General features: G+C 37.2%; 1 protein-coding gene across 1 annotated transcript in view; it reads left to right on the top strand.

The window, feature by feature from the left end:
• TRHDE (thyrotropin releasing hormone degrading enzyme) overlaps positions 1–27,589 on the top strand; it is a 213,700-nt gene that overhangs the window by 180,235 nt on the left and 5,876 nt on the right. Inside the window, exons 13-17 of the mRNA XM_042872562.1 lie at positions 7,780–7,927; positions 9,766–9,863; positions 10,349–10,456; positions 25,381–25,548; positions 26,023–26,163. Coding sequence (XP_042728496.1) covers positions 7,780–7,927; positions 9,766–9,863; positions 10,349–10,456; positions 25,381–25,548; positions 26,023–26,163 — 663 coding nt within the window. The remainder of the gene's footprint in view (positions 1–7,779; positions 7,928–9,765; positions 9,864–10,348; positions 10,457–25,380; positions 25,549–26,022; positions 26,164–27,589) is intronic.

A 27,589-nucleotide genomic window follows, 5' to 3' on the forward strand; every position in this document is an offset into this window, starting at 1 on the left:
AGTTCTGAATTGTACTTTGAGAGAATGCTCAGCTTGGTGTTTCGAGTTGAATGAGGAAGGTGCTGTGAGTGGAGCTTCTTGAAGGCTTCTTAGCAACTTTGGATAGTGGAAAGGGGGCTGAAAAATGCAAATATAACTTGTGTGTTTGTGATGCAGTTCAAGTCTTTGCCCATCCTCACAACTTCTGCCACTGTATGGGAGGTCTGCTGTCTCCTTCTTAGTTGTGTTTGTTCTGTGTGCTCTGCTCTCATCTATAACACCCTTTTTCTTTCCTGCAAGTGTGTTCACTGCCTTTCCCCATCTCCTTCACTTCTGCTCTTATAATAAGTAGCTTTTTTTCCTTCTAGAATGCCATTACTTTCGACCAGAGCAGAAAGCAAGAGACCCTGCTTCTCTTTGTGGCAGGGAGGCTCGAAGTGCCACTCTAAATATCCCATCTTTTCCCTTTTTAACAGCACCGACAAAGGCATATGAATTAGGACTAATTTTTCTAGCTAGAGAGGACTATCATCAGTAAACGAAAATCGGCCACCTTAGGCTGCTGACTGCTTTGCCTGCAGTTTGGAGCTCCGAAACTATGCTACTTTCTGGGCTCACCCAGTTACGCTATGCCAGGGTTGTTATCATCTGAAAGAGATTTGATCTTTGGCAGTATATGCTCTGTCTGCTTGGCAGAACATACCCAACTACCTGCCAGGATACACTTCTCAACTGAAAGTGCAGGTTGTGCTTTCAAGTTTTTTTGTTATCATTTGGTGATTTTATAAAGCAGTTTTTGAAAGTGCATGCTAGGATTTATTGGTGTTTCGCATAGAAGAGTAAGGTCTCTTTTCTCAGTGAAATGTAATTCTTCAGAATTAATGTTTTATGAATTTGTCTTCATATTTGGCTAGAATGGTATTTTTCTCTAAGTGAAGCAGTAAATGGAAGAACTGTGTAAGGAATAGTATGCTGGATAGAGACTAGAGAAATCTCAGGTGCTGTTTCTGCTATGGAATTGTTCGGTGACCTTGGTAAAATCACTTAAACTGTTTGTGTGTCAGTTTTCTCTCTGTAAAATGAAGATAAGAGAATAGGTGAGGGGTTATAAGAATTTCACAGACTCTTTTATTATAAATATGTTTTTAGATAATTGCTTTTACAGACATAATACACAACTGTGTAGATATTCTGGCAAACAAAATTCAGATTGTATGCTTGTTTTCAAGATCACACTTTTGTACTTTCCATATGAAGTTCCTGGCTTTTAAACACAAATTTCACTTGGCTGATTGATGCATGAATTGTAAACATTAGAACAGGAAAGGAAAGAGAGATATGAAAATGTTTTGTGCATAATAATAAATGAATCCAATTCTGAATGTGCTCAAACATGCTTTCATAGGTATCATTGCTCATTGACAACTTTAGGAGTAGAAGGGCTGTTTCATTCTACCCCCCCCAAAAAATAATTGTGAAATAAAATAAGTAACACTTTTTTTAACCTAGCCATCTGAAAATGACCTCCATCAGCTCCTGAAATATATTCAAATTTCATCAGTTAATTTAAGTGACAGACACACCTACAAAATCAGGTTTTGGCAGTGATGAAAAACATTACATTATCCAACTTGCTGCAAAGTGTTGATTTTCAGCTGTAAGATCATTCCTTTTTATCTTGTACTCCTCTGCTTTTGTTTTATTTATTTATTTTTTTCATATGGAAAAGAAGAGGAAAGAAGAGATATTAAGCCCAATCTGAGGATTTTTTGTTGTTTTATTTTTACAAATGCTGGATTTCAAAGGTGTTTTTTTTTTTTTTGTTTGCTTTTTTTTTTTTTTCTCTTTTCGACAAAGGTGATTAATTAAAATTAACACTAGCCTTCACTTATGTAGCAACTCAGAATCTATGAAAGATAATTTAAATCATGCGATTATACTGATAATTGCATTGAATTTGAGCTGTTCTGTGCAGGATGCTTAAAATGCTCTTGTGTGGAGTTGAACGTCACTTGAAAAGTCCTCAAATATTATCCATGTAAGAAAACATAATAATAAGCGTGCTTCACTTAACGTTGTCATACTTTGTGAATCTTTTGATGTTAGAGAGATTGAATGCTGATTAAATTTAGCACTTACAGTGAGCTTATAAGCCAAATGGTGCTGCTGTACTTATCAAAGAGCAGATGTGCATTCTTGTCCTGTTTATGTGGAAGTCCACAGCTGGTACAAATCATAATGCCTCCATTATGCCACTTTGGATGTCTTAGAAAAGCAAAGTCGTCATCTGTACCTAAGTCAGCCCACCACTGGGAGTGGAAAATGGTGCTTTTATTCTCAAGGTCCTTGAGCCCATTTTACAGGTTGCTCATCAGCTTTCTACACAAAAGCATTATTTTTCCAGCTTCCTTTCCTGAATATGGATGACAGATGTCCCTAAGGTTTTATTATTTGAATATCCAGACTTTTAGAAGTGTAAGGTGACTTACGTGAATTCAGGAGTTCATTTAACTCTTGCACAGGTTGTCTTGCTCAAAGCTTTTTTTTCCATGCCAGTGTTCAACCTACTGCTTCTGCTAAGCTGCCACAGAATTGCTGTTAAAGCAATGTGGGAAAATATATCCTGAATACATAAACTAATCCAGACGCTTGGCCTTAAAGGTAAAGGAATGAGTCAGTAAATGAGAGTCTGACTTATTTTAAAATACCCCATTGTGGGTTAATGAATATATCCAGTTATTCATACATTGCATATGCACAGAAATGTAATTGAAGTTAATCTGAGTTGCACATCTATGCTCTGAAGAGCTGCATTTTTTTCCTCTTTGGAATTATTTAAACAGAAAGCTAGTCATATGTTATTTCATAGGAAACAGATGATGCAGGGTGAGTTTTAAACCAGTGGCAAGTAAATCACTTCATTTCCATTGTTTCAACAATGTTGACCAGTTTGCTGCCAGCTTGGATTTTCTAATTTTGATTTAAGCACAAGATTTATAATGGCTTTGTTTGGCGATGGGACTAAGGGATTGATGGTACATGTGTATGTGGGATTCTCATCATTGTAAGGCAACACTGTGTTTTTGTGACAGAGTCTGTTTGACTGGTGCTGGATTTATGATAGAAATAATTCAGAACAGAGTAATAATTTTCCCTTGGCAATTACACTACCATTTGGTACTTTGTCCCTAAGGGGAAAACGAATGTGCTGGGATCTGTCCATAAGTTCAGTGGCTCAGTGTAAAGAACAAATCAAGGTCAAAATACAGCTGAATACACACTGATGTTTCATAATATAGTCTAGATCTCTAGCTTTTATTTGACTTGTTAAGAGCTCATGTAACATAAAGATTATTTTGGATTGGTAAAGGATTTTTAGTGGGATATTTTTGTGATGAATATTTCATTACCACATTCGTTGCTTTCTATTTATTGTCTTTTTTTCTTTATAGCAATGGTCACTGTAGCAGTTTCTTCAGTGTAAGCAGAATAGTAGCTTGTTCAAGGGTCGGTGCTTATGATATTATATAATGTCCTACACAACTTTATATTCATATTACTTTTGAGAGGTCTTTGTCTGTCTCTGCTCTTGTCATAAAAATAGGGAACAACCTTTTTACCACAATTTGTCAGCAGCCTCTTTAGGCATGAAAAACCTGCTTGGTCAGAATTCTTTTCTAGAAATAATTTGTCTAATGGCTAAAACAGATTTCTTTGCTTGCCTGTGTTCTTGTTCTCCTCTTTAGTTCATTAGAAAAAAGTGAAATCCAGGAACATGGATGATAAGACAAACCTAATGTTTTGCCCTGTTTCTGACTGATGCTAAAGTTTTTTTTTGCAACAGGAAAGGTTTACATGCTGGTAAAGCTGTTTGATTAGGACAGTTACATAAAGAGTAATAAAACAACCAATCATCTCAAATGTAATTGTTTTGGTCAAATTTTGCTTTCATTGGCATGTTTTTTACATTCAGTCCAAAGTTTACAGTACAAAGAAGGCTGGCTTAGAACTTGAAGAGGTTTTTTTCTAAACAGTCTCTTCTCTGTATGATCAGTGATTCCAGTCAAAAACTTCTAATCTAGAATGCAGTAAAGACTCCAGCTTTTTATGTTTTACAGTGAAATTACTTAAATAACATTTCATTTTAGAACATGTACATGGGTCTGCTAATACTCTTCCTTGAAGAGTTACTGGGAGAAGGACCAGAATTAAAATATCACTGTGCCCTTGGGAAAAGGAGTGCCAAAACTGTAGTGCTTCTAGGTTGTAGATTTGTGCTGCTTGAGACACCTGGAGAAACAGTATGATGTCTCAGACCAGTCATATGATTTCACATCACAGTATGCCTGTGGTGTTTATGTTTGTTACATGGTTTTGGTATAGCTTATAATCAATTATTTCCTGTAAGACAGATGATTTCTCAGTTTTCTTCTAACATGGATAGACTGGAAAAGAACCTCATTTCTTTGCTCTGGTGCATTTGGTAGGCAATATCTGATGGTAGTTCTGCTGGGCGTTAAGGACAGAAATATGATAGCGAAAAGGACACAAGAAAAATATGGATTTTTGTCACTGATGTTCCACTGACACTGATGGAAAAGATTGTAAATCAAGCTGCATGTGTAGAGTGAAAAACTTAACATAGGATATTTGTACCTTTGAATAAATAATACCAGACAATTATATGACAGGGAAATTATTTTATGTTTTTCCCCTTGATGGGAAAGTTGCTACTATTACTTTTCCTTTTGTTGTAATGATAATTGTTAAACAGTTTGTTAAAAATTTATAGAGGTCTGAATATGAGTTTGCAGAGAAATGTAGAACAGGCTCATTCTGTATTCTGCCTTCTTTCTTCATCTTAGTTGTTATCCTGCTCCATAAATGAGACAAGTGGTTTCAATTAGCAGTTGTCAGCCAACTGGTGCTATTTCTTTGTTACAAGTCCTTTGACTTTCATTCCTTTGACCATTCCTTCCTACTTTACTAGGGACAAATATTTTGCTTTTGCTGACTGGATTCTACATAACCATTTTTGAAACTATTTCACTATTCACTATTCACAGACAGTGAAGGAGAATCCTAGGTGCACAACAGGACACGTTGGCTAATAGATGAATTTGCCACTGCTCAAGTGAGCCAGTATGTCTTGCTGGATTCAGTGTCTCCAGGTGGAGTCTTGAAATCAGTGCTGGACAAACTTTTAATGTAAATAATGTGATTATACAAAAATGCAAAGCTTGAGAAATAGCTGCTTGGTTTTGTGAAGATGCAGAATAATAAAATCACAGAATGGTTTGGATTGGATGATCCTCTGATTCCAACCCCCTGCTATAGGCAGGCATACCTCCCTCTAGACCGGGTTGCTCCAAGCCTCAACCAGCCTGGCCTTGAATGCTTCCAAGGAGGGAGCATCCACGACTTCCCTGGGTTTCACCACTCTCACAGTAAAGAATTTCTTCCTGATATCTTGGCTAAATCTACCCTCTTCCAGTTTAAAACCAATTTTGCTTGTTCTGTCACTACCTGCCCTTCTGAAAAGTATCTCCCGAGCTTTCCTGTAGGTCCCCTTCAAGTACTGGAAGGCCACCATATGGTCCTCCAACAGCTTTCTCTTCTCCGGATTGTGGAAGTTTAAAATGGTGAGATGATGAGAGCAGCAGTTTCCATTGTGAACAGGATGAGTAGCATCAGCTTAAAATCACAATTCTAAAACTGATTAGGAAAGCCAGAAGCTCATGAATAAGTAATAGATCTAGGAATTCAATGATTTTGTTTTGTTATGGAGAAGTTAAACTTACAAAGAAAAGGAAATAATCTGTTTTGCAGTGATGATTTCCCTTTTGTGATTAGCATAGAGAGACTCAATTTAGGCATGATCCTAAATGTCCATTAGTGCAGCTACAATAAACATTCATGTGTTTATTTTTTATGTAGCATGTTTTCTGAGCCATTCTTCTTGTTCTTTGATCCACCTTTCTCATGTCAATCAAATTATCAGTACAATAATCACAAATCCCACTGGGATCTAATTATATATGTGGAACTTTGAGCAAGTTTACCTCTTTGCTAATATTACCTCCAAGATGTTTAACTCTGCAGTCAATCAAGCTTGCTTCTGCTCACATTATTATAGTTACACATCTTTACAAAGTGTTGAGACCTAAAATTCATACTGCTTCAGAAATAAGAAAGGCTTGTAAAAATGAAGTAATTCCTATTCAGCTTACTTTCTCAGTTTTCAGATGTACTGAACTCTGTCACTATCCACTCTGAGAGGCCCATTCTCCTTTCACATCTGTTAAGTGGCTGAGTGACTTAGTGAACTCAAGTCATCTCAACTTTCCTTGCTTGAGTCTGCTCTGTAACGAGCTGAGAACAGAACCTTGCTGACATTATGGAGACAAAGATGACAGCATAGTGGAAAGCATATTATGAGCATGTGGCATAGATAATTTTGAAATATCATATATGAACTCTCTTCTTCCACAAGAATTTGAAAGGAAGAGGATTATGAAGCACAAAGGCTTACATGGATATGCTGCACTTTACAAGAAAACTGGTTTTGGATCAGTCTATTTCAAAGATTTAAGCAAAGTAGTTCTTAAAAGAACTGTTGTTACAATTGAGATCACAATTTATGTATGTATGTATGTATCTGTAATTGTCTTTATTTGCTGTAACAAGCAGTCACGTATGCATCTTTTCCATGTGATGGAAATTAAGAGAACCATTGGTGACCAACAAGGACAAAATATATGTATCATACTGAAGCCTATGTTAAACTGAAACTTGTGGACTCCAGCTTCCTGAGTTTGTTTAATGAAAATGAAATCATTATCTCCTTTCTAGGCAGGTAGAGAACTCCTGTGGGATTTAAATACATGCATCAGCAGAAGAACAGACTTGTGTGTTCTGGCAAGCTCACACCCACAGGGTTACACCTTGTTTTTGCAATCTGGGTAGTTAAGAAAAAATACTGTTTTGAAAAAGAAAATGAGTACAAATCCTAAAATGTGATGTTTCCAGTACTTAGATCTAAAAAGCAGCTTCCAAATGCTGTATAGCTCTTTACTTGTAAATCTAAAACTAAATATAAAAAAAAACAAAACAAAACAAAATAAAGTTCTTGAAACCCTACTAAACTCTTTTCCTTTCGGGGAGAGATTTTTTATGTCAGTTAAAGAGCAGGGCAAAATTCTACCTGATTGATTGATTGATAAACCTATGGAAAAAAAATTGCTTTCATGGAAAGTGCTGAAAAACTCTTAACCAAAATATGTCATTGGATGCTACTTCAGTTTAATACAGTAAGTTGTTCTAAAATGGCTTACAGTTAGAAGACAAGGCAGCTATGAAGGAGAGAGAAAAGTGTGGGGAGGAAAACTATGAAACTAAAGGAACCCTATTCACTATTAGTTCTTCCGAGATGACTGAGGCCATTTGAAATGATTTCTGAAACAACATACCTTGACTTGTTGATTTTATGCAGACAACTTTACTTCATTGTTTGTATTTTCTATAGCTACTAAAATCTGTATGTATTAAGGATAGCTTGTTTAGTCTTCTTTCATGTTTTTTTCATACCTTCCTTCATCCAGTATGTAGGTTTTCCCATGTGTTGAGAGAGACGGTGTGTTCTGCTTTTTATACAGTTGTCTTTTATGTTACTATAGTGTGATGAGTTTATCACGTTTGTCTGCCTTTTAATGTCTTTTGGGAAAAAAAAAAAAAGTCATTTTTGCTTTATAATGTATCTCCTGCAAAATCAATTTAATACTAACTTCATTTATTGCACAGAGCTGGTTATTTGCCTCAGAATATTCCTTTGGAGATCATCAGATACCTTTCAGAGGAGAAGGATTTTCTACCTTGGCATGCAGCCAGCCAAGCTCTTTATCCTCTAGATAAATTACTGGACCGCACAGAAAACTACAACATCTTCAGTGTAAGAGATGCATAGTCTCCCTATCTCTTTCTCTCTTCCCTCACTCCCTTTTATTACCAAGAATTGAACTATCCTCCAGTTAGATTCTGTAAGTGACCTAGGGATACTAACTTCCTTCCTAATTATTCCCTTTTTAAACATACCGGTTGTCAAGCTTTGGTTCATTTGCATTTGAACAGTAATGACTTGTTTGAGACGCATATGATAAATGGAAGGACAAGTAATTATTTCTCCTACAGAATACTACAACAAACAAAGTATTCTACTTAAAAGAGCCAAAGTAATCTATTTGCAGATTTTTATCTGTTGTGGAGCCCCTCAGCTGTATTTGGATTGATACCCAAGCTCAGCAAGAACATCAAATGCAGGCACAACTTACACAGGATGCATGCCACTGAAGTAAAGATTTGTAGTCATTATTTTCTCCAAAAAGCCATTGTGAATTCGATGCAGTTACCTTAATTAACAAGGATTAGATCACCATTGAATCAGAAGCCCATTCATAATGGGGTCCGAAGGGACAGCAGTAGCAACTAGCAATAGGTAATTAAGATGGACATGACAAATATTTTACCAAGGGAAAAAAGAAAATCCTAGCTATGCTGAAATGTGTTTAATGAAAGTACAGTGAATGTTATGTAGTTTACATATTTTGAATGTTGTGTAATTTAATAAAGATATTTGAGTGAGAACACCCTAAAGCTTGAAATGTTTAGATGTGCTTTTTTCTTCTTAGATGTGTATTTGTTTCTGTGTGTGTACATGTGTTTATACACACATGCTCAGAAAGCAGGAAGCTAGAGGTGACTATGTATATATAAATCCATACACATATAAATATATATGCAGAGCTACGTGCTCTCTGCATTGTAGGCTTTCATGCAAACCAGAGCTGTATCATGAAATGATGTTGAATTAATTTGCGTTTGCAGTCTGTTATTAACTACACAGAAAAATTCTTACCAGACTGCCATTGGTATTTCACTTTTAAACATACCTGTGTAAAGAAAAGACAATTTTAATAAATAAAAACAGTAAAATTCACAGCTGGCTTGTGTTTTATCACTACTGATGAGAGCTTTGAAAGCAGAGGTGATAGCAGAGGAAATAAAAAGTCATTTTAGTCACAGAATAACATATCTGCTAGAGAAAGTGGCGCTATGAATCTCCTTTTGTCCTAACATCACATATACGTGCCCATGCATCTATAATAATAAAGCAGATGCTATTCTGTGCAGTTCTTTATATTTCAGTTCTGTTTTTCAAATTGGTGAATTTTACTGGCAGAAGATTATGCTGAATACGACAGTTGTTTTCTTTACAACTGGTCGGAATATGTAAATACATCTCCTGTGTAAAAAATAAAATAAGCTAAAATACATCTTGTGCTGGGTTTGTTGCTTAAAATATAGTGTAATTAAATGGTACAAAGCTCATTTGCAGCCACGTTATTCAATATTCTGAGGTCAATTGACTGTGCCTACGGACCATTTTTGCCCTGGCTGTGACTATCAAAACAACATTCTTTTAAAAATGAACATACATGGTATAGTTGAGATTAACTGTAGATTAGATGTAAAGCTGTTGGCATTCTTGCAACTTTCCAGCCATATATTGTGAGTTCAAAATAGCATGTAGGAAACCCTAAATTGTTATATTTATTATGACATAAAGTGGCTAATATGAGGCATCTGATCAATTAGCTTTTCTACAGATTGTTTCTCACTACACCAATGAAGGAAAATTTTATGTGGACTTTGCTTACTGTTGATTGTATTTCAAGTTTGAAACAAAGACCAAAACTAAATGTTAACACTGAATATTCTTTTCCTCTTCAGGAGTATATTTTAAGACAAGTCGCATCAATGTATCTCAAGCTTGGATGGCCAACGAATAATTTAAACAAATCACTTGTTCAAGCATCCTACCAACATGAGTACTGTTATATTTCTTTGTTATTGGTTTTTGTTTATTTGTTTGTTTTCTTACAGAATGTAGATGTAATAATGCACAAAATGATCTTCAGCATGTCATACTTTCCTAGCTCTCTCTTCCTTCTGGTTTTTCTTTTGGGGTTAAAAAGAGAGCACTGAGATGCTGTGAGATGAATTCTGTCTTCCTTAGTTTGAAGAACACTATTCATTAAGCATTAATTTAATATTTGTCTGCACTGGATATTTAAGAACTTGGACTCTTGACCACAAGAGATCTGAAGACTGAATAAATGTAAATGAAATCTAATTTTGATGCATAACCTTTCCTTTACTGTTGCAGCAGCTATGGGCTTGCTTTTGTAACTAGATTATTATCTTTGATTTGTTACACAACTATCTGCTGCCACTATGTTATAAGAAATGCATATTTGTAAATTTTGTACTGCGTTTATTAATGGAACCTTATTTCTTTCTTTAATTTGGGCAGAGAGTTGCGCCGGGAAGTCATCATGTTGGCCTGCAGCTTTGGTAACAAACACTGTCACCAGCAGGCTGCAACATTAATTTCAGATTGGATTTCTAGCAATAGAAACCGGTAAGTGGAAAATAAATGTTATTACTCCTCTTTTCCTACTCAGAGTCAGTATAGCTGGCCTCCTCTTCCTTTCATGACCCCCCATAGTGGCCAACTCTGTGGAGTGATATGGGATGAAGAAGAGGTCATCAGCCATTATTAAAAGTCTGTGGGGCTTCAAAATGAATAATTTTATTCACATGTATGACTGAGTGGAGGGGACACCAATGCAGCCTCTGCTCACTCCTGATAACTTGCCGTCAAATAATGATATGCTAGAGGGCAAAAAACCAGAGTTTTCAGGAGGAGTTTAAAGGAAGAAAGATAAAAGAGCATTGCATCAGCAGACAAATACAGGTCTGTCTAATCCAGAGAGCAGAATGTGCCAAATGATAGGAAAAGTGAGGGAGGCTAGAGGCAGAAGGACTGAGGAGTAAGAAGGAGTTGGAACAATATATGTAAGGGAAATACTATACTGTACTTAAAGGTGAAGAGTTGGAAGTTAAATGTGATTCAGAAATAGATGGAAAAGCTCACATAGGGTTTCACAGAGGGTAGGATGATAACTGATGTATTGAGCAATAACAGCATAGAGCTTGTCTGACAGAAAATTTGTTAGGCTGTCCTGGCACGGGGTTATACAGCTTGGGAAGGGAACACAGGCCATGGTCAGTATATGAAATTTATCTTTTAAGTGCGAAAAAACAAATACTTTTAAATTACTGAAAATACAAGTAGCAATCAGTAGACAGTGAGATAAGTACAGACTGTAGATTAAGACTATGAGTCCATGAGAAAGAACAATGGATTTTCTCATTCTGTAGCATATGGGTGTAGAGGTATGCATTTGTGTAAATATGACAATTTGGTTTAAAATAGCCTTTCATAAAAATGAGAAAAAGAGAAAAAGTCTTATTTTTTTAGTCCTAATCTTGTGTTAGAACTTCAAAAGGATCAGATCTCTGTAGACATACAGGCATTTAGGATTTATCAAAGACATCTCAGCCCATCAGGTGTTTATTTGCAGTTGAAATATGTCTCTCTCTCTCCCTTTGTAATCTTTAAAAATCCTTTGCAGGCATATCCAATTACATAGTACTTGATAGTACCTCAGTGTTTTTTAAAAACAACCATCAAAATAGGCATGACTGGAAATTGTATTTCCATAAGAACTTGAAACATCCACAGATATCTTGGAATTAGAATCATAGAATCATAGAATCACAAGGTTGGAAATGACCTACAAGATCATCTAGTCCAACCGTCTCCTCATCACCATTGCCACCACAAGCAGCTCCTCATCCAGACGCCTCTTGAACACTGCCAGGGACGGCGACTCCATCACCTCTCTAGGCAGCCATTCCAGTGCCTGACCACTCTCTGAGAGAAAAAATTCTTCCTTATGTCCAATCTAAACCTCCTCTGATATAACTTGCGGCCATTACCCGTGTCCTACTTGTTGCCTAGGAGAAGAGGCCAACTCTCTCTTCACCACAACCTCCCTTCAGGAAGTTGTAGAGTGCAATGAGGTCTCCCCTGAGCCTCCTCTTCTCCAGACTAAACAATCCGAGCTCCCTCAGCCGCTCCTCATAAGACTTGTGCTCCAGACCCCTCACCAGTTTTGTTGCCCTTCTCTGGACATGCTCCAGAACCTCAACGTCTTTCTTGTAGTGAAGGGCCCAAAACTGAACACAGTACTTGAGGTGCGGCCTCACCAGTGCTGAGCACAGGGGGATGATCACCTCCCTGCTCCTGCTGGCCACATTATTTCTAATGCAGACCAGGATGGCATTGGCCTTCTTGGCCACCTGGGCACACTGTCAGCTCACGTTCAGCCGAGCATCGACCAACACCCCAGGTCCCTCTCTTCTTCACAGTCATCCAGCCACTCATCCCCAAACCTATAATGCTGCATGGGGTTGTTGTGCCCAAAGTGCAGGACCCGACACTTGGCCTTGTTGAACCTCATCCCATTCACCTCAGCCCAGCGATCCAGCTTGTCTAAATCCCTCTGAAGGGCCTCCCTATCCTCAGACAGATCGACACCACCTCCCAACTTGGCGTCATCTGCAAACTTACTGAGGGTACACTCAGTCCCCCTCATCTAGCTCATCAATAAAGATATTAAACAAGATGGGTCCCAGTACTGACCCCTGGGGGACAGCACTTGTTATGGGTTGCCAGCTGGGCTTAACTCCATTCACCACTACCTGTTGGGCACAGCCCTCTACCCAGTTCCTTACCCAAAGAAGGGTATACCTGTTCAGACTACAGGCAGCCAGTTTCCCCAGAATACTGTGAAGGACCGTGTCAAAAGCTTTGCTGAAGTCTAGGTAGTCTACATCAACAGCCCTTCCCTCATCTACCAGTCTGGTCACGCAGTCATAGAAGGAGATGAGGTTGGTCAAGCATGACCTGCATTTCACAAACCTGTGCTGTCTGGGTCTGATCCCCTGGACACCACGTACATACCATGAAATCTCATCCAAGATGATTTACTCCATAACTTTTCCTGGTACTGAGGTCAGGCTGACAGGCCTGTAGTTCCCCGGATCCTCTTTATGGCCCTTCTTGAAGGTGGGAGTCACATCAGCAACCCTCCAATCCTCTGGGACCTCACCAGTTAACCAGGATCGCTGATAGTTGGCTGAGAGCGGCTCGGCAATCACCCCCGCCAGCTCCCTCAGCACCCGAGGGTGTAGCCCATCCGGTCCCATGGACTTGTGACAATCCAGATGGAGGAGGAGCTCTCTGACTGTCTCCACCTTAATCGCTGGGGGCATATTCTGAGTAGCGTCCCAGACTTCCAGATCAGGGCATAAAAAGCCCAGGGGATAACTGATCTGGCTATTAAAGGCAGATGTAAAGAGGGCATTGAGGACCTCAGCCCTGTGTATGACTATGTACCTTTAAATATTGTATGATTGGGTTAAAATTTTCTTGTGTAAGATGATTTCAGATACATTCACAATGAAATATACGCCCTAAGTTATATATACCCTTAGGCTGCAATGATATGTATTAAACTGTTCAAAAAGGAAATTGTAGAGAAATAATAATTGAAAACAATCTGGAAAAGTAATTTACTTAGATATTCATTTACAAAATTGTGTAATCAAACCTAACATCATTTATTAGTATACACAGTAGTATATTATTCAGTGTTAACATGCTGCCACCCAGCAAAGCTTTCTCCTAGCCTGTGTCTTCATTCCTTCCAAAAGAATTGAAGGAGTCATAAGAAAAAGAAAAAAAAAAAAAAAAAAACACCTTATTGCTTTGCTAACAATAGCAAGAGAGGAAAGGCATAAATTTAAGGAGCCGTCTGAATAGTCATCTTAGACTTTCTATGAGGCCATTCTCAGGAGCACAAGATTGTGGCTGCCAGCATATGACTAGTATTATGATAAAAGCATCACAGCAGGGCAGAGGAAGAGAATAGCTACTAAGCTAAAGCGGTACATTTCTCCAAAGGAACTGCATGCTTTTGAAAAATAGCTGCAACAAGTAATGTAATTATAGAATATGGATTGACACTCAGCTGATAAATAGAGATACTATCTGCAAAGAAGACAGAAATACATTTTTGTTTATTTATAAAGATTATAGTATTTGTTCTATTCCTCACCCAAATTCTATTCTCAGAGCAGTTTCACATGCTGAATGTAAGTAACAAATGAGCAGATTCATTTAGTATCTACTGACATTGAAAAGGTTAGTAGTATCCAGAGAATTGTGGTCAGTGGCCCCACATCTGGATGGAGGTCAGTGACAAGTGTTGTCCCTCAGGGTTCAGTACTGGGTCCAATACTCTTAAATATCTTCATCGATGACATTGACCGTGGGATCAAGTGCACCCTCAGCAAGTTTGCTGATGACACCAAGCTGTGGGGTGCATTTGGCACTCGTGGGGATGGAATGCCATCTACTGGGACCTAGACAGGCTTGAGCAGTGGGCCCAGAAGGACTTCATGAGGTTTGGTAATCCAAGTGCAAGGTCTTGCACCTGGGTTGAGGCAACCTCCACTACCAATGTAACCACGGGGATGAAATGGTTGAGTACAGCCCTGCAGAAAAGGACCTGATGGTACTGGTGGATGGTAAGCTCTATATGTGCCAGCAATATGCCATTGCAGTCCAGAAAACCAGCTGTGTCCTGGTCTGCATCAAAAGAAGTGTAGCCAGCAGGCTCAAAGGAGGTGATCTTACCCTTCTGCTCTGTGGTGGTAAGGGCTCACTTGAAGTACAGAATCCATCTGTAGAGTCCTCAGTGCAGAAGAGACATGGACCTACTGGAGCCCATCCAGAGGAGAGCCACAAAAATAATCCAAAGAATGGAACACCTCTCCTATGAGGACAGGCTGAGAGAGCCTATAAAAGTCTTTTACAGTGAGGGTGGTGAGGCACTGGAACAGGTCACCCAGAGAGGTGGTGGAAGTACCCATCCTTGGAGACTTTCAGTGCCAGGCTGGGCCAGGCTCTGAGTAATATGACCTAGCTGTGAGTGTCCCTGTTGACTGCAGAGAGTTGGACTAGATTATCTTTAAAGATCTCTTCCAACTCTGAAGATTGTACAATATTATGATTCTATTAGCAACTCTGTAGACAGTCAGCCTATATTTTAAAATTTGTCAGTGTTTTCTCACTTACGAATGATCAGATTCCTTCAGCGTAGAGGTACCACAAATCACTTTTGTTCAGTTTAAACTGATTTGAAAATAAAGCAGTAAATTATGTGGTACCGTCTCCAGCAAGAAGTGTTGGAGAGGCTTTTGGTAAAAAGAAAGATAGGAGTATTTTCAAGTTTATGGCATATAGGTCTAATTTGAGTTTGACTATGAAACCAAAAGTAGAGATTAATTTGCAACTTTTCTGCCTATTTTTTTTTTTTAAGAAATGTTTCATACTATGAAGTAATTCACAAGCAACAGACTCTAGAATGAGACTAGTGAATTAGGCTTGTGTCCCACGATCTTAATCAATACAAAATCAGTGTAATATTGAGTGTAAATGTTCATGAAAGTGTACAGGGAGTAAACCATGTAAAGGGTGTTGTTGACTTTCTGGCAGCTACTTCAGTCAAATTTTGAACGAGCATAACAGAATGCCTAATTATTAATGCCGTATAAATGCTAAAATTCATAACTTTTTGCCGTGTTTTTAATCTATAGATTTTTAGAAGTTCTTATGAAATGAGTCTCTATTTTACTGGTATAATTTAATTGTGGATAAAGTGTTACGTAATATAGAAAAACACAGTGATGTCTAACTCTGTTTTATCAGCATTTGCCTGCAGTTTCTGTTGTTCCTAGTAATTATATTTAGTCTGGTAGGTCCAAAAATTAATTACCAGCTACTCTTCACTGTAGGGTACTGAAATAATCATAATTATCAGTTACTGTTTGTACTTTGTAATTACATGGTCTTTACTGTGCAAATAATTTACCACTGTTCATGAAGTAAAATAGTGGTCATTCATAACACAAAGCCAAAAATCCTCTTTGTATTTCCAGCATTATTTGGAAAAAGCCATTAGATTTCCATTCCAACCATGGCAGTTCAGATTTTCTTAAGGAATTAGTGAATAATAGTGATCTGCAACATCAGCCTCCATGCACAAAAGTAAAAATCACCTACGTGACTTGAAAGTCTTTAATTTGTAAAGTGGCTTAAGTATTGCAGTGCCTCATTTTTGGATGCCTAGCACACTAGGCAGAATCATATGTTTGGAATTGCCCTTCCTATGAGGAGATTAGGAACCTATTAATGAGGTTGATGGCAGCTGGTATGCTGAGTGAAGAGCCTCCTAAGAAGGGACTCTGAAGAGAGTATGGTCACTCTTTAGGGACTAGCACTAGTGTGTAAACTGCAGTTATAGAGTTAGGGATTCTTTCAATGGATGTCTTTCAAAGTTGTCACTAGAGGTCCACTTTTCTGCTTTCCAAACACAATCAATAGAGGAGCAGTACTGTGATTAGTCAGTAACAGATTGCAGTAGAGCTTCAGCGTTAATACCTCACCCCACCTTTGCAGTATGTAGACCACCCTCATCACTTCTCTGTGAGATCATCCAGTCACAGAATCATGCAATTCTATGCCCCTGGGGTGGTGCAGGGTTGCCACCCACTGGATCAGGCTGCCCAGGGTGCTATCCAGTCTGGCCTTGGAATGCCTCCAGGGATGAGGTATCCACAGGTGGAGCCTTATGAGGGCAAACGAGGAGGACAATCCACTCCCCCACCCTGCTGCCACCCCTCCTATGATTTGGCTCACCATACAGTTGGCCTTCCCAGCTACAAGCACATGGTGCTGACTCATCTCAAGTTTTTTATCTGTCGATGTCTGGGGCTGGCTTAAGGCACCGCAGCACACTTTACTCCTCTAACTGAAGCTCTGCTACTGTGTCTTATTTAGTTAGCAAGAGAAATAATTCATCTCTCCTGCCTAAAAATGAGAGTGTTCATCTGAAAGAAGAAGGCTTGAACACCTGAAATATCAAGATTACTTATTATGTAAAGGATTTGAGGTGGTATTACTCACTACCATTTTTAGAAGAAAAAATAAGAAACATAAAAAACTGTAGCTCGAGATAGAAGCAGCAATCCAAAGACATATCATTTAAGTAGTTCTAATAGGACAAGACATCTGGTTGTACCAGTCTATCTTTATATTTTAATCCCTACAGTTGTTAAAAAGATGCAGTTATTTCTTTTAGCTGAAAATCTGAGGTTAGACTTGAGGTTATGATCTATTGTCTTTTTAGTCATGGAATTTAAGAATTTTTCTCTTCTGAAATGGCTGAACACTCTGAAATGTTTTGCTTGAAAGCCTGCATTGACTTCTGACTTAATACAAAGACCAACATTTTTGCTCTGCCAGCTTGGGATATATGCCAATCTTATACTGATGCACTGCAGACAATTGAAGCTTCTTTGCTGGTGTTTAGAAGAATATAAGCTCAGTTCAAAACATGTAAGCACATTAAAATTTCCCTGGTAGTTTGAGAACATAAGGTTACTGGAATTCAGTCAACAGCAGAATGCTATACAAGAGAATCTACTGTTGGTTGAAAATTAAGATGTTTGCTTTTACCTGCATTTAATGGGGCTCATCCCTGTGAAGCTCTTTCATGTGTGAAGAAATACATTATTCACACTCCTTAGATATAACAGCGTTGTGGTTCAGCCTAAAAAATTAACAAAATTACCATACAATGCCTGCCTGAGCTTGAGAATCATCCTTGTTAACCCCTTTAACCTTCACTGCATTTCTATTCTGAAAGAAAAACACATTTCTAAGAGGATTAGCATTTTCAGACTTTCTGCCTTGGGTAGACTGAGTAAATGTGTATTTCTGAGGTTCAGGCAAGAATGTATGGGGGAGCTGTAAAATCTGTAAACTTCTGACAGGAGGTATCAGAACAATGGTTAACATGCTAATACACAGTTGGAGATCTCAAATAATAACTTATCCATAGATACAAGTGTGCTTTTGCAGAACTCTCTGTGAGTTGCAGGCTTGATTTTCATCCAGTTGCTGTTACTGTCCATTAGCTGCAAGTTGCCACAGATGTATTTCTGCTTGCAAAATGGACTGTGGAGATATGCTATACTAATGATAGACAGGTTAGTGTGAATATGTGAACAAGTGGAAAAGCTGCTTTGAACTGAGATGTCTGATTTTGCTTTCAGCAATTAAAGACCTCCTTGTATTCTTTTTCTGCTAGGGCTATGATGATGCTATTGTTTTGCTAATGTGCAGCAGTGAGCAGTGGAAGATTACTGTATTGCAACAGACTGAATTGTGTGTTGATGTTTCTCTAAGACACAACTGAAGTCATTGGAAGTCCCATACCTATTCAGTGCAACTTTGGTCTGCTCATATTTTCTTTGTTAGAAATTTGCTATAAAAATACTATTTACTAGTTGCTGTCTTCTGAATACAGACAAATTACCATAATTAATTGCCCGGGTTCCTCAATACCTTGAAAACTTCTAATAGATTCAATTTTTTGATCTGGACTTTATGTCAATCTGGAGAGACTTTAGATTTAATGCAGTTTTTACATGTTTTTCAATTATTTTGTCACAAGTGCTCTGATCAGATTTTTTTTTTTTTTAACATAAGAATACTGCCTTGCAGATCAGTGGAAAACAATGGGAAGATTTAATATTTTAACCTTGCATAAATTGAGAGAAATTCTGATGTTTGCATATTTGGATCTCTTGTCCTTGGACCTGCTGTGCTGGTTTTAGATAGATAAAGCAGTGCTTACATGAATAGATAATGTTTGTGGAGGAGTACTGACTGCTGTACTGGAGTGAACTGAAGTCTGCATCCATTCTGTTCCCCATTAGTCAATTAAAGTTGCATTCTTCTATCTTAATGATTGAGGAAAAAACTGAGTGAGCCAGAAAATGCTGAATGCAAATCCAGATGTTTCAAATCTGTTCTGGTCTTTAATCAGTTCTGAGGACTTTTAAGGTACTGATATGGGCCAGAGATATGGAATGAGAATATGCCATGAATTTTCTTGTTCCGTCTTTGAGTTATAAGTCAGGAAACATGTAAGTGTCTTGTCTTAGATTGGATCAACCTGTTTTGGTTTTGGTTACTAGTAAAATAAAATCAGGGTCTTGGATCATTGCATTCTGCAATTCAACTACCTCATTTTATTTTTTTAAGTGTAATAATGCATGTGTGAGCTTTTATGTTTGCCATTTTAAAGACTTCAATTATTAAACATGGTTGTGACTGTTTGGAACACTAGTTAATTCTTTATCAGTCTTAAGAAAGATGGAAGTAATGAAGTAAGATGACTTCCCTCACATAATTTGAACAAAGGCAGAAGTAACCAATGAGCCTTATTTGACTAAATCCCCACACTTGCTGTGCAGAATTTGTATTTACTCTGCTAGGGACAATGGATTCACGTTAATCCAGCTGCCTAAATTGACAGTCTACTTACTTGGATGGACCTTTAACTGCTCAATGGAAATGCCACAAAAAAAAAAAAAAAGCAAATTACACTGCAGGAGAGTTTGCAACATGTCTATAAATGATACTGTGCATAGATCTGAGGGAATGGTAAATAACGCAAATTACCAGTCATTAATTGAGATCAATTTCAATGAAGCCTGGCTTAAGTGGTAGAAAATCAAATGTTTTCTCAAACAAAGCGTTTTTTTCTTTCCTATTCCTCCTGCCTTATTTCCCTCTCTAATGGTTTGAGACATGCAGTTGTGTTGCTTTGTTTCACAGGTGTGCTTTAGTGCTACCATCTTGCAACAACTTATAAATGTACCAGAGTTTAACAACCCACATAAATATTTGTGGAAATGTGGCCAGCGAGTTAATTATTTTTGTTAGTTGCTTGGAAAAGCGACTAACTTTTTTTTACAGGTTTGATACCCACCAGTTATTTTTGGGTATCATTAATAGCAAACATGAAAAAAAATGAGAGTTATTTTAATTTTTTTTCACACATGAATGTCTGATAAATATAAAACAATAAAATGCATCCCTTGTTGTGTTCTCAACCCTTAGAAGTTTTAATTACTGAAAAAAAAAAAAATCAGGCATAGCTATTCATGCATTTTGAAATGTTATTGGAGCTTTTCCAGCTAATGTCAGCTGATGTTGCTGAAATGATTTAGCTAATTAATAGGTTGTTGCTACATTTGAGTAGAATCTTGCAATCCAATCAATAAAACTGTTTAAGGAGGAAGAAAGCAGTGCTGAGTGTGCAAGTTAATCAAGAAGTTAACACTCTGAAAGACCATCTGGGTAGTATGCCTGAAAAGTGGGAGGATTTAGTCTTGTGAAAGGCAGAACTGGGTTTTCTGGGGTTCAGGTAACATTTTTATCTGCTGACTTCTGTATGTGATCACAAAAAGACCAACCAACCAAACAAACAAAAAACCTATATATAGCAGTTATGGATTAGCAATAACTAGCCTGAGATCTTTAGAAACTATATTGTTTCTCCTCCAACTTTTCAGGAATGATCTCTTCACAACTCGGTAAAAAAATTGAACAGAAAGGACCATAGTTTTTGTTGCAATAAATATTCATAAAGGACAAAGGAAGAATTGTCTATTTTTTGCTCAGTCTCACAATGAAGTGCTTGACTCACCACTAACTCACTAAATTGGTCTTGAATATATTCGATGTGCTAGCACCATGTTCAGTTGTGGGATTTCTGCTGCAGGAAGGGAAAGGACCAATAGCAGTAAGCATCACCTGAGGAACTGTGTTCTCTGCAGGCGTCAGTCAGACCCACGTGATGCCTGAAGGTCTGAAGCACACTGGGAATGAGGAGATACGGTATTCATAGCATTGCCACCCTGAGCAGCCATGTAACAACAGAATCACAGAGTGTTAGGTTAGAAGAGATGTCTGGAGGTCATCTGGTCCAACGTCTGCCCAAGCAGGGCCACCTGGGGCAGATTACGCAGGACTATGTCCAGGTGGCTCTTAAATGTTTCTAAAGAGGGAGACTCCGCAACCTCTCTGGGCAATGTATCCCAGACAAAGTGGAGTTGACAGTTAATATCCCAGGGATTCTGTGTCAGAATAGCAATTAAATATCAAGTCCATCACAACTCTGCTTTGGTTTTCAAGGGAAAACTGTATCCTCAGTTATCTGGCTGAAGGTGTTCTGTGGCAGAGAGCATTCCTCTCCTTTGTGTGCACAGTGATATTCCCAGAGTTTGTAATAGCGAGTAAAAGTACAAACTTTGGGGTTGCCCTAACAGAAAATAGAATTTGTGTGGTGCTACTACTTGTAACAGAATCTGGATTAACTATCTGCGTGCAAAGAAATAATATTCCATTGTTCCATTCTTATCTGAGCATTGTAGCCTATTAAACAAAACTATAAATAGTCATCAAGAAAAACAGACATAAGTTAGATGTTAAATAGTTCCAAAAATAAAGAAGAATGTTTCTGATTAATTTTCTTTGTCAAATATTACCCTAAATGGTATTGAAATTTGTCTCTTAATCAAAGAAGTCTAAAATGTGTGCAATTACACTTTAAAAAATTAGAACACAGTTTGCCTAGAAGATAAATAATTATGGTTCAATTTTATAAATGTATCTCCAATTGTTAGAACATACTTTAAATGGGAGCAAGTATGTACCAATTAATTATAACTTAGAAGATTATTCTTAGTTCATTGTAGAGCCTTATTATTTGCTGTTGAAAAAAAATCCCTGTAAAGGCACAGCACGATTTTAATTAATTTTTTTCTAGCTGTTTAAATTTTCACTTTTTTCCCAAAGTATTTAATTTTTAAACATGAGCTCTGCTAGCCACATATTTCATTCTCAGACTCATATCTGTTAAGCAAGAAAAATAAAGTTAAGTAAATTGAATCAGTGTTCAAATAAAAGCCATTTAAAGTGATGCTTTCAAAAGTTAATCTTTATTTTTATTCTTCTGAAGCATCCATCAATCATGTTAGTTCTTTAAAAATGAAAGCATCCTTGAAGGCCCAGATTAGGTTTAATGTAACAAGGGGATACATTCTGCAGTGTTATTTCCTAAGCAGTATTGAAACAATAGTTAATTTTATCCACTTGATTCAGTTAAAACAGTGGGCTAACGTTCCATGTGCTGATCCAATGGCTTGGAACTGCAATTTTGGAAAAACATTTTCCATTAAGCTATATAATTTAAAAAGACTATAGACTAGGGAGGTTTCGCACGTTTAGATAATGATGAAATACTGGCCCATAATGATTTCAGAGGAGAAAGAGCAAAAATCTCTACAAATGGAGAAAATTCAATTAGAAGGCTCTCTGTTGAGGCAATAGTTAAAGAGAAATTACTTCGGGGACATTCACATTTTCATAAACAATTTTCATTTCCACAAAAAAGAACTCACTGTCTACGGTTCTGATTACAGAACTCTCAGAGGAGTAATTTGTAGCTTTTCGTAGTTGTAAGTTTCATAATTTCTAAAGATAGCACTTTTAAAATCAATATTTGTTTTTTGATATCATGGCTTGTGGGGGGTTGATTTTTTTTTTAATTTTTTTTTTTTTTTTTGTACTGTCCTAGTGACTTATTCACGGAGACCTAAAATTTTCCCTGGAGTGACTGCAGAGCTGAGAATATGATGACCAAATTCAGTTGCAGTCACAGTAGAGTTTTTTTAGCGTGAAGCCTGGAGACCAGATTGCAAGCGTGGAATCAGAGCCATCACTTGTCTAAGTCCTTCCTCCTTCTCAGAGTGTGCAACTGAGCATATGTTCCCTGACTTTAATCCCTTCAGACATAAGGGGCATCCCTTAATATGGCCTTGCTGGAAAAGCCTGTGGAGTTGATATGTTTGTTGCAAATTGAAAAAATATAAACCTCATGAGTGAAGAATGCCAACTTTTCTGGGGTTCAAAGCATCTGCTTTGAGTTACCTTTGTTGCTGACTGTACCCAAAAACAGAGTGACCCTCCAGCATACAGTCCCTTCAGCATACACTTCCTCCCTACCTGAATTAATGACACAATCAGCCTAAAAAGAATTGCCTTTTCCAGGTGCCTAATGGTTCCTTAGAGTATCTGTTGGCTAAATTGCATCTCTTGCAGCAAATGAAAGTATTTCTTCTGGCAAAGCTCAGCAAAAACTACATGTGCTTTTAAAAAATAATTTAGTGTTTGTGTGTCAAGATATAAAGCCCTTCTGGCAGTGAAGTAAGGATTGGCTGGGTTCAGTTGTTCTTCATATAGGATACCACCTGTTAAGAGTTGGGACAACCAGTTGTTGGTGCCCTACTTTCTTTAATTTATCATTTACTCTTATGTTTCTTTCCAATGTATTAACACCTAAATCCCAAATTAAAAGGAAAAAAAAAAAAAAGATATTAGATGGTAAGTAAGTTGTTCTGTTGAGAATCATTAATGTTTGAAATATCCCAACGATGGTGATTATGTGGGACAGCTGGGGGTGGGGCTGTTTTCACAGTGATTTGGTGGTGGGAGAAGAGGAAACAAACAGATCTTGAGCCATGTCAGGATTTATAGTATAACACCAATCTGCCTTGGCTACGTGGCAGAAGTTCATTACAAAGGTGAGCCATTGCACCTCTAATTTTTCCTTAGAAGGCAAAATTGGGAGTATGTGGTAAGTATAATTAGATGTTTCATATTACTAGGAATTTTGTAATCGGTTCCATTTCTCTTGCTTACTCTTTTAGCTTGTCTTTGGAGAGTTTTCTCTTGAATAAGTATTTGAGTTTGTCTGTGTAAAATGCAAAATACCTCAACAGTAATACAGACAGCCCTGTGAGGAAAAATTCTCCAAAAAAACCCTCTATCATGAGCTTTGTCCACTCTGCATAAGCAAAATTCATGTGGCAGTCTGCATCTGAACCTGCAGATGCATCTGCAGATCTGATGACTGCTTACCAGAGAACAAGAATAAAACCTCAAAATGTAGCTTCTCCAAAAAAGCATAGCAGAAAAGCAGTGGGCATTGATTACCCAAGGGTCTTCAGCCAGGAGGAGAAGGGGGTTCGCTTTTTCTTTCCAGTTTGCTTTTATTTAGCTTCATATTCTTCTTATTTGTTTTCTCAAGAGAGGTCATAGCTGTTGGGACTGGTTAACTCCTTAGAGGCAACAACAGTCTTCATCCCTTCACAATCACTGTTATATGGCCTCCTGCCTCCAGAAGTGATGAGCAGCCAAAGCTTCAAAATATTAAAAACAAGGTTGTTCTCATTTTCTATGGATTCAAGCATGATTGAAAGGATCAGCTGAAGCTTTTTATTTTTATTTTTACAAAAGCACCACTAAAGAAGGCTGACAATAGAAAGTTTCAGTGGGAAGGTGTTTTTCTGGAGGTCAAATAGACCAGAGTTAAAGAACTTTTTTGGTTCTTGAGTGATGTCGTATACTCCGTGGTATGAGACATTGGCAAAAGTCTTAAAATTGTGATGAAACCTTCTTTCTGTGCTATGTAAGATTTGACATCAAATTTTACAGTGCAAACTTCTCTATCTGACTATATTAGTGCCCAGATGATGACAGCAGTGTTTTGTACTTCTAGATTCTCTGAAGAGGTCTTGAATGTGAACTTCTAGAAGTGATTAGCCATTAGTAACAAGAGAATGGTATTTTGGTACAATTTTTACCAGCAAATGAATGCTGAGAACAGCCTAGCTTTACCTGTAGGAACACCCTTCAGTTGCAATTGTTTTAACTTCTATGCATGTATAGGAAGCATAAGCAGAGTAGGAAATTGAAAGCTCAGCTGAGATCTTGTTAGGAGAAAATGGTATAAATGGACATCTGATGTAAGTTCTGAATTTGGCTTCAAGAGGCTGTTTCATTGAACTGTAGTCTGAGTTTATATTATTGGAGTAACATATTGTTTTACTACCATCCTATAGCACAGTGGTTTTTGTATTAGTGTTAATAAGCTGAGTAAATGACCAAATCTCTACATCTCTTTACTCCTGAAAACATCATTTTTTGGATATAATTTTTTCTGGACTTATATGTTACTGTATGAAGATGAAGCAGTTCGCAGCACAAGCAATGAGAACTGGTCATCTCTCATTTTAAAACCTCTGTACTAAGGAAAGAAGGAGGAGTTCTGGCACAGAGCCCAGCAGCAGGCTGATAAGATCCCATATTAATTTGCAGAGCTTATGTTACCTGTCCTGCAGGTTACATGATACATTACACGTTGATGAACTGGACATTTCATCAGTTATGTTCTTCTGTCACTATGACAGAGTTATGAAAGGAATAGCAAACATGCATTATCTATTAGAAAATCCATCAGGATGTCTAAGAAAATTTTTGTGCATTTAGTAGATATAAATGCAGTTTTGCACAAAAACAGTTGGAATCTCCTAAAAGTAGTGATGTTCTTCCTTAGTTTCCAATATCAGGAGGCTGCTTATTTATCAGAGTGCAATTGCTGATTTCTTTTTCAGAATCCCACTTAATGTGAGAGACATTGTCTACTGTACAGGAGTTTCACTGATGGATGAAGATGTATGGGAGTTCATTTGGATGAAATTTCATTCTACACTAGCAGTTTCTGAGAAGAAAATATTATTAGAAGCCTTAACTTGCAGTGATGACAGAAACTTGCTTAACAGGTACAAAAAATTATGTACAGATTTCTATTTAAATTTTCATGTTATTTTATTAATAAATATAAAAAATAAAATATTTCATTTCTGAATTGTCTTATGTTCATTAGCAATGTTTGAAATCTTACAATTTTTTTTTTTAATTTTGTTGGTATACTCTTTTTGTAAATGTATTGACCAGTCTGATCTTATTGATTTCATAAAACTATACATGGAAGATTCTACTCAGCTTTTACTGAAATATTTTGCATCCCTCCAATTATGCTATCTTTAGAAGTACCGACATTCAGTACCAAAACTCAAGATTCATCTGATTCATAGATGTGTCTGGTCTTCAGAAATAAACCACAAAACTTACTTGGAGACTTAAACAAATCATTTGACAGTGGCTATTTATTTTCAGAGCTTTTAGATATGCTGTTTTTAGAGTATGTGTTGACTGAACTAAATAGGATTTTTTTTCATTTTTTTTCCTGCCAGACTTTTGAATTTGTCTCTCAACTCAGAAGTTGTCCTGGATCAGGATGCAATTGATGTGATAATCCATGTTGCTCGAAATCCACATGGAAGAGACCTTGCTTGGAAGTTTTTCCGAGAAAAATGGAAAATATTAAATGCCAGGTAAATATAAAAAAAAAAAAAAAAAAAAAAATTATGTTCATTTTCTTGTTTTTGTGTAGTCTGTGTAAGTATTGTATGTGTATATATTTATGTATGTATGTTCCTGAACCAAATCCATTCTCTTTTTCTATGTATAGAAATGTATGTAAATATGAAATACATACATGTAAGTGACAAATACATTTATTCTTATCACACCTAGAAACATTTCTCCCTTAATGATCATCTGTATGTACATCTATTACTGTACTGTGTCTGTGTTCTGTGCTTAAGATAATGAATTCTGCCTGTGTGTCAAATTGCTGCAATTTTACTTCTACATAGATAAAAAAGCAGGAGTTCCCAAAGGAATTTAGCTGGTTTTAAGTCTGATAGAAAAAAATCTTTTCGAGCACAGTAGTTCAACTGCCATTGAGGACGTGGAGGGTAGGGAACAAAGCCAAACTGTTTTCTGTTTTCAAAAGGATTTCTGATGCTTTCCTTCCATGCTGTGTTTCAGTTGAGTTCTAAGTAACTGAAGAGCAACATTTGGAATTAAATATAAATGAGCAGGAAGAAGATGGGTTTGCTCCTTATACCATGAGCACTATGAATCCTTTGAATATGTGCAACATGCTCCTACTCAGATGCGTAGTGAATGTTTGAAATTCATTTTTTGATGAAGATTTTGATATTAATTCAATGAATAAGAAGTTTATTTAGTTATTTATGAACAGCCAGATGGTCTGAAAGATTTCACAACTCATGCTGACAGACTAGAAAGGACCATAGCTCAGATGAAGCTGAAGTTCTCAAAAGCAGATGTCCAAGAAATTAGGACCTCAGGCTAGGCCACCCTCATGGTTTTGGTAGATATTGCCAGACGAAATAGGAGAACTGTTCTATTCTGGACCCATGGGAAGCCTTCTGTTGTACCACAGAGTATTTTAAATGATGCATTTAAAATGCTGTTTTTTATTAACTAAATCCTTCTCCTTACTAACTACATGCATGAACTTCCAATGTTTCATATAATCAAAAGAAGAGCGAAGGAAACTCAGAAACTATGCAACTTCCCCAAAAATTAAAAAACTTGTTCATGCTGTTTTGGATGATATTTTATAGGTTGTAGAGGAAGTTTGGCTAGGAAAGCAGGTTTAAGCTGAAATTTGGTTTGGGGAATTTACATTGCAGGAGGATATTTTGTGAAAGCTGTAAGACTACTAAGAGTTTAAAAATTAATAGTCCTCCACTGCTGGTTTGATTATTCTAGAACTGGACTTTTACTCAGAAAGTTCATGGCAAAACCATTATTATTATGCAACCCAGTGCAATTTAATATGCTCAGAGTAGTATTTTTTCTTCCTTCAGGGATTCGTATAGGGATTCATGTCTAAACTATTTGGGCATAAATTTGTCAAAATTTGTATTGGGTACGTTCATCTGA

The sequence above is a fragment of the Lagopus leucura genome, unplaced genomic scaffold (assembly GCF_019238085.1).
Source record: "Lagopus leucura isolate 7727_CA_CO unplaced genomic scaffold, USGS_WTPT01 Super-Scaffold_100008, whole genome shotgun sequence".
Classification (NCBI taxonomy): Eukaryota; Metazoa; Chordata; class Aves; order Galliformes; family Phasianidae; genus Lagopus; species Lagopus leucura.